At 43.0% G+C, this 7,852-nt stretch overlaps 1 protein-coding gene across 1 annotated transcript; it reads right to left on the bottom strand.

Annotated features, from left to right (window-relative positions):
* Nucleotides 1–1,766: 1,766 nt before the first annotated feature.
* On the bottom strand, nucleotides 1,767–3,960 carry LOC117385092 (Krueppel-like factor 2). Its single transcript, XM_033982357.2, has 3 exons — nucleotides 3,620–3,960; nucleotides 2,600–3,437; nucleotides 1,767–2,473 (listed from the first exon to the last, which is right to left on the bottom strand). Exons 1-3 carry the CDS (start codon nucleotides 3,689–3,691, stop codon nucleotides 2,298–2,300), a joined length of 1,086 nt encoding a protein of 361 aa, XP_033838248.1. The 5' UTR covers nucleotides 3,692–3,960; the 3' UTR covers nucleotides 1,767–2,297.
* Between the last annotated feature and the right edge of the window lie 3,892 nt (nucleotides 3,961–7,852).

Below are 7,852 nucleotides of genomic sequence, written 5' to 3'. Positions count from 1 at the left end.
AAGTACTGAAGATATTTTTAACCTGTTTTTCTTCCTCTTTTAATTCATTTAAATAAAGTTAGAACTAATTGTGTTGAGGAATACTTTGGGGCTGCAAATAGACCTCAGATTACTGGATACCTCTTTTTCAATGTATTCACTCCAAAATTGACTGATAAATAAAAGTCGACATTGCAGAGCTTATTGAGAAATTACTTAATTTCATAATACAAAAAAATACCGCTAATATTAATACTGCCGGGGCCTCCTCTTGGTGAGACATGCCAGGAGGAGGAAGACTCAGGACACGCTGGAGGGATTATGTCTCTCGGCTGGCCTGGGAACGCCTTAGGGTCCCACCAGAGGAGCTGGAGGACGTGTCTGGGGTGAGGGAAGTCTAGGAGTCCCTGCTTAGACTGTTGCCTCCGTGACCCGGCCCGGAGAAGCAAAGAAAAATGTATGGATGGTATTCATACTACGCCTGTTACTATTTCTGGTACTACCACTATTTCTACTACTGCTCATTACTATAGCCAATAAGAGCCTTCTTCTACTGCTACTACTACTACTACTACTACTACTACTATCACCTCTTCATATACTGTATGAACTATACTTAAAGCAATGTAACTTTAAATTATTATTACAGGAATCATTATTTCTCAGGTTAAACAGCACATTCAAGGTTGTGGTTCACCATAGGAATATTTATCCTCTGCATTGAACCCATCCTTCATTACCAGTGGGGCAAGTTGACAGGAGGAGTGGGAAACCGCAGTGCAGTATCGGGGTACCCATATATTTGGCCTGGTATGCATGCTTTAGGTAAGTATTTGCTTTTTCCATTACTTAATTAATATTGGTTGGTACTTTTTACTTGATGAGGTATTACATTTTTACTACAGCTAAAGTGATTGCTGCTATTGCCATAAAAATTAAATGTATTAATATTATTTATTTTATTTTTATTTTTCAAACTATTCATATTCAAGTTTTATCTTGCTTTTAACTTATGGGTGCTCTCTTGTCCTGCTTTGGAACTGGTTTGAGCCCAGTTAAATTCTGATCTAGACCTGTTTGATCCTGTTCCACTTCTGGTTTGGTGTATGTCAGGTTTAGTCCTACTTTATTCTCAATTTCGATGTCATCTGTTTGTAAGTTTGAGCGCACCCTAGAGGCCACAAAAGGGCATATTCTTAAAGTGCATGATATGGATAAATCCCTTGACTAAACATTTCCAGGCTTCATTTGTTTTTATTATAACCCATGCCATGCCAATACACATACTATGAGTGATATTTTAATATTTATGGCCTTTTTTAATGCCATCTGGCCCTGATATGCCTGATCCATGGTGGTTTGCAGTGACACCACACAGACAGTGCAGTAAAGACAGCGCTGCTTTGAAACTGCAGTGTAATTGTAGTATTAAGGCGCTTTGATGTGCGACTATAATTTCCAGCCATCAGAAAGAGAGTCTCGGTCTGATGAGGGAGTGCTGTGCCCCTCTGTCCAGACGACGCAGTTTACTCTGTAATTATGGAAATAGACTGTTTGTATTTATAGGCTCAAGCCCACAAGCCCCGTGCTGCAGCTGCAACACATCACAGTGCAAATCAAGTGGCCGTGTTTTCAATGAAACCGGGGGTCGACCCGCAGCATGTTTGACCTGTTTAGTCTAATTGATGTGACAGAGAGCAGGTCTGTCTGTGTGGTGGCACTTGTGAGGCAGTGAACTCAAGTGTGAGTCTAGTAAATGCAGGGCAAACATCAGGAGACAGAAGGTAAATTTCATTGGTTTAATATTTACAATAAATACAGTTTTTACAGTATAAAATCCATGTACATATTTATATAAATTTAAGTACAAAATAATGCACAGGACGTCAAGCCCTGATAGTGTAGAGAGGGGCTGGTTCACGAGGAAAAGACATATCACCCAAGTAAAGATTGGTTTAACATTAAGAGTGAGGCAGTTAAATAAAACATTGTCTTCTGCACAAACTCTATGTGCACTTTGGTCCAGTCGGCACTACTCTGCTGAATAGTGGGGTTCTGTGAGTACAGTAGCTCAGGCAGAAAGGCACTTCTGTGTCAAACACAGGTCCAGTTGTGTCCAAAGAGAGTAGTATCTACAGGGCCAGCCCCTCAGCTTCTCTAAAGCTCTATACCAAAGTAGTACCAGCTACATTATTTGAAAAATAATAAACGCAAATAGTTTAATTCAATATATAAAAGGCTTTGGTCGCTTCAAGAACAATTTAAATAAAAATACATCAGACTAATCACACAATTATGAACCCGAGTCAGAGTCCAGTTCACATGTGTCTCTTCATGTGCAGAGCCAGATGGTCAGACCTGGAGAAGGCCCTTTCGCACAGGTGGCACTGGAAGGGTCGGTGCCCGGTGTGCTTGCGGAAGTGACGTGTTAGCTCGTCAGAGCGGGCAAATTTCCAACCACAGCCCTCCCAGCTGCAGTGATAGGGCTTCTCACCTGAGAGAGAGAAAAGAAAGAGGCATTTAGATCCATGTACAAGGGCCACACACAAGTCAGCAGTATATAGAATATGTATATGAGATCATGTTCTCTATATTTGCTCTATAATATAACTGATCTTACCTGTGTGAGTACGAAGGTGAGCCTTGAGGTGAGAACTTTTTGTATAGGTCTTGCCACAGCCTGCAAACGTGCAGGTGTGCGTTGCAGTGCGCTTCCGTGGCCACGTGCGGCGGCCTCTCTTAGGCTTGTTCTCGTGCATCAGCTCCAGAGGAGAGGAGGGCGGCGTGAGCATCACTCTCTGTGCTCCTGGCTGCAGACCTAGGCTCTCCTCGTACATGGCGTAGGGCGCGTGCGGGGCGTGGTACTGCACGTGCATCTGTGGGGGGAACTGCTGCGTGGCGTGGAACTTGTGCTGGAAGTTGATATTGTGGCAGAGAGCGGGCTGGCAGTCTGAGGCGCCCTGGTCATCGGGGCTGAGGGGCGGGGTCATGCTGCTGGCAGCGCGAGGAGAGATGGCCACGCGCGGCTGCTCGAAAGGCATCATGCATGAAACGTTCCCTTCTTGTTTGATTTTGTTGCAACTTTGAGGCACCATTCCCATCACGGGGCCGTAACTGTCCATAGGAGGCTCTACTTTGATGTCCTGGCGCGGGTATGGCGCAGTGTTGATGTAAAAGCGGCCCTGGATGCCGTAGCTGCCGTTGGCGGGTGCGGGAGGGTCGGAGCGGAGCAGCTCTGTCATGAGGCTCGCCCCGTACGGAGGCGGAGGCGACCGCTGCTCCTCCACCACCGAGAACATACTCTGGTCCGCGGCGGAGCCCACAAACTCCGCCGTGCTGTCTGATCCTGCGGTGTTCGCCAAAATAAAATCCAGATCTAAGTAGTTACTGAGATCCTCGTCGTCCTTGAACATGGAACAGCTGCCAGAAACTGGCTTGTCCATCTCTGACTTCCACCTCTGAAAAAGAAACATACAACTGTGTTAGGAATGAAATGCAATGCTCTTGGATGCACATAAAAGTTTCTTTTGTCATGCGCTGAAACCTGTCATTTACGATCAAGTCCTAACAACAGGTGAAACTCAACCCAAAAGTTTCTCCAAAGTTTTCCAAAAAGCGCAAACAGAAAAGTCAGACTTACGTTTTCCCAGGGTTTTTCTCTTTGGTTTGAGAACGTTGAAAAAGATGGGAGCATCACTCCGGATAAAGCCATGGTTTTGTGAATAATGCTAAAACTTCTACAGTATCTGTCTGAGCCGCGCCAGAATCCGTGCGACTATCTCCGTGCGTCCTCTCCTTCTGAAGACATGAACAAGTTTCAGAGGTAGGACGTCCTTCGAAACTTTATAACTGTTCCTGCTGCGCGCTCCTGGCCAATTGTGAGAGTTCAGGAAACCGCGTCGAGTCCGGTAAATATAGCGCTTTTATAAAGAGGCTAGAACGGACGGGTTGTGCTCAGTTGCGCTGTGTGCACGCGGAGAGCTGCACAGCGGACTTTTAAGACGGGCCGTGACGTCAAACGCCACGCTCCGCCCTCCGAGACGAGCGAGGGTTGCGATTACAAACACTGAGCACAATATAGCAACCATAGATACTTACGTAATACAGCCAACAGAACAAGCCTAATGAGAGAGGTGCCCTGAGGGAAAGCCACAGACAGCTCCAATTCAACTATGACAATACTCAGATAATAAACATAACTATTATTATGTAGGATCATTACTCTACAACTCAATATGCAAATGCTGACGTGACTTTCAAATGCATATAGTCTTTGGCAAAGCTGTGCCGAGCCCCATAGGCTTATTGGCATGCCATCGCTTGAGTTAGACTCATTAGTTGTAGCTATTAGTAATTTATTCCAAGTACTTTAACTCTTGGAAATAGACGTTACACCTTGCTCTTTGCTTCTTGGTGCATTCTCACCCCAGACGCACTTTGGCACCACTGTACAGACGCATTTTCCGCATAAAGTCATGTCATTAACACAGGACAGCTCTCTGTAGGTGCGCACCGCGTCTATTCCACCTGTCTCTCTCTGCTGTATCTTTCGCTCTCGCTTCAAATCTTTATACCCTCTTTGTTCCCTCACAGCGGGCTTGTCTAAACAGGCGCCAGGGTCGTCTCATTCCGCTTTTCAACCCTTTTAACACCGTAAACACCAGTGATGTAAACATGATTTCAACTAACGTCCCATTCACGTGCAAATGGAAAACGGTGATCCCCAGGACGCATTACCATGACAAGTGCCCGCGGCCGTGGCTGGAGCTGGTTGTAGTTTCTGGTGAGCGCAGCGGGGAACACGGCTCCGGCTCTCATTAGGACAACGGGGGTACTTACACTTAAGTATGAGGATCAGTTATGTGGAGACAGCTTTCAAATAGACGTGCACAGTACTATGTTATGCAATGTGAAGTTAGTCTGGGTTATTTATCGTTTAGACAGTGGCACGGGTCATGTGATGAGAGTTTGGCAATGGAGATAAAGTCTAAGTGCATGTTTTTACCAAGAGGGTTTTGCTATAATCATAAAGGGACTGATGATGTCTTCTAAAGCCATAGTTGACAGTCAAATGTTGGGACAGAATGCAAAATTTGGTCATGAGAAAGTAAAAGGTGCACTATGTTACTTTGGCCACCTGCTTGTCTCCTTGAAGATTTATTATTGATTTACCTGGAATCTTCCACAGTATGGCACTAAACATATTGATGAAACAGCCCAAGTTATAAATCCGATCTGTGGAGAGGCCACCCTGCTCCCAGTAAGAATCAGAACCCTACAGTTTGAAGGTGTTTTTGTGGAAAATAAGTGTCCAGGCAAAGCAATACCATCACCTCTAGATAAGTGTTTCAAACCCTCCGCCTCCATGTGCAAAAAAAAAAAAAAAGACAAAAAGTTAAGAAGCACGTTTATCCATTTTTAGAAGATGTAAATAGTAATAGGACGTGGTTTACAATGTAATAACTGTAGCACTGTAACAAACTCTAAAATCAGATGTCAAACCTGGACACTGGAACTTAAATAGTGTGTAAGAACTTTAAATGAAGAAATGATGAACACATTACCCATCCCCAACCCCAACCCAGTGTCTCTCCACTTCAACCACTGCGCTGAAGTTTATTTCTTGTGGCTAATTAAAAGTTCAAATGCACTACTGGCTCTATATTTAGCTGTGAGTGCGTACCCCCCACACAGCTTTGCCCTGGCCGTGGCACTTAGCGCATGGATAGTTTATAATCTTGCTGTTACTGCTGTTATTTGGGGGGTCCTGGGCTTAATTAGAGAGCCAACACCTTACAATCCCCTGTATTATTCCCCATTGGTTTTCCTCATGCTAAGTCACGAATCAGAGGTCTAACTTCACCTTGTCATTTGCTCACCACGACCCGAGACACACGAGGCGCATTAAGCAAATGAAAAACACGCGTGACTAGAACCGTAATGGAGGCCAGATTGACAGAGGAATAGCTGAAAGGTTTCCTCATTCAACAGACAGGAGACATCTACACACTATTATTCAAATATAAACGTTGTGAGTATGTTACTAGGTATTTTCAGCTCAATAGTGCTTCTATATGATCATGATAAATCATTGTACATAGGAAAAGCTGATTTAGGCTCTGTCGTAGTTAGAATATTACAGTTGTAGTAGCGGCATCTCAAAAATATTTCATAATTTCAAAGTTTTAAATGTGTATTATGTGTCATTTTTGCTAGAGGGATTGCCTGCTTGAGATGTTACTCATTTACCTGGAATTTACCACTTAAACTTATCTAATTCCATGAAGACAAGCAGGTGACGCCTCCAGGACAATGTATATGTCAGAGCTACGGAGAGACAAGCCCACTAGGCATAAGCACTTTCTATAGGCATTTCTTTTTAGCGAACATGTGTCATTATTTGTAGCAATTGCATTTGTCTCAATCGGAATATTCAGAAATGTTCATGTAAACTCATTTCATTGCATGCTACTATTTTTGCTCTAATTTATGTACACAATTCAACCGCGTCTTCCTCTTCTGTGTACAATTTCAGTGGAAAGTGTGTCATACTTCATCATCTGAAAAGAGGGAAGTCTTCTGGCCCTTGTTTGATGGTTGACCCCATGCCCCCAGCTGTGACCTCTGGGTTGGGCTTCTCCAGTAAAAGCTCCCACACTATATCTTATCTCTCTCTCACCCTTCCACTCCCCCCTTCTCTTTCTCCTCTCCTTGCTCTTCCTTACTTTCTGCACTCTCTCTCCTCTACCATCTCTCTTTCTCTGTCACCCTCACTCTCTCTACTCCTCTGTATCTTTTTTTACTCCTCCATACTCCTTCTCTCTCTTCTTTTTTCTTTCTCTTTCATCTCTCACTGTCTTTCTCTCCTTTGCTCTTTCACTTACGAATGTTAGTCACCTTTCAAGGACTCCCCGAGACTCTGTGTGACACTGGGGGCTTGACCTGCGTGTGAACTCCTGTCTGTCACGGTTACATCTCTGAAAGTGAAGCCGCTGCTGAAGGAGCTGTTAGCCTTGTCCTCACCTCCTTAAAGTCTTTTAATGCTGTCAGCTAACACCGACAGAACAGGTCAGCTCTGAGTCAAACAAGCCACAATATATTTTCAGTGTACAAGGCAACATAATATTTAAATCAAAAGAAAAACACTGACCAAATACATTTCATTTAAAGGAACTGTATTTAGATTTTGAACTGCATAAACACGACCAATCTGTGTTCCCACATATGAGGTAAATATGTTCAAATTTGATAAAAATTCTTATTTATTCTTTAAAAAAAATAACATGATGGCTATGTTGTTCATGTTATAATTTGGTATTTTGGTTCTCAAGACAATTATTCAATCAGAAAATAGAAATTCAATTGGTTTAAATCTAAAAAGACTCTGATTTGAATCATCACTACCATTTTTCTCCACAGATTTGACTGTTCTGTAAATTGGGCTGATAGTATTACCTGCTTATCTCCATGGCAATCGATTAAGTTTAATGCCATACTACGGAATATTCCAGGTAAAGCAATGACACCTCCACGGAGACAAAGCAGACGGCGACTCATCCACCATTAAACTTACATAGTGCACTTTTAATGTTATTAGTGCCATGATGGAATATGATATTTTAATTATAAATGATTTGACATATTTCAAAACGCGTCTCCTAATTTATTTTATATATAATCAAAGTAGAGGGTTTAACAATTGTAGCAGCAAGCTCAGTTGACCAATAGTGATGACTTAAAACAGGATTAACCTTCTTCAGTGGATAAACCCTAAACATACATTGACAAATTGTGGTTTTACAGTGGTTCCGTTCCTACCTGTCCAACAAAACGTATTTTAATGCAGACAGCACTTTGCTTCTATAAATAAAAC

Source organism: Periophthalmus magnuspinnatus, chromosome 17, assembly GCF_009829125.3.
Source record: "Periophthalmus magnuspinnatus isolate fPerMag1 chromosome 17, fPerMag1.2.pri, whole genome shotgun sequence".
NCBI lineage: Eukaryota > Metazoa > Chordata > Actinopteri > Gobiiformes > Gobiidae > Periophthalmus > Periophthalmus magnuspinnatus.
The sequence above is the reverse complement of the archived record's forward strand: the minus strand, read 5'-3'. Positions and strand labels throughout refer to the sequence as shown.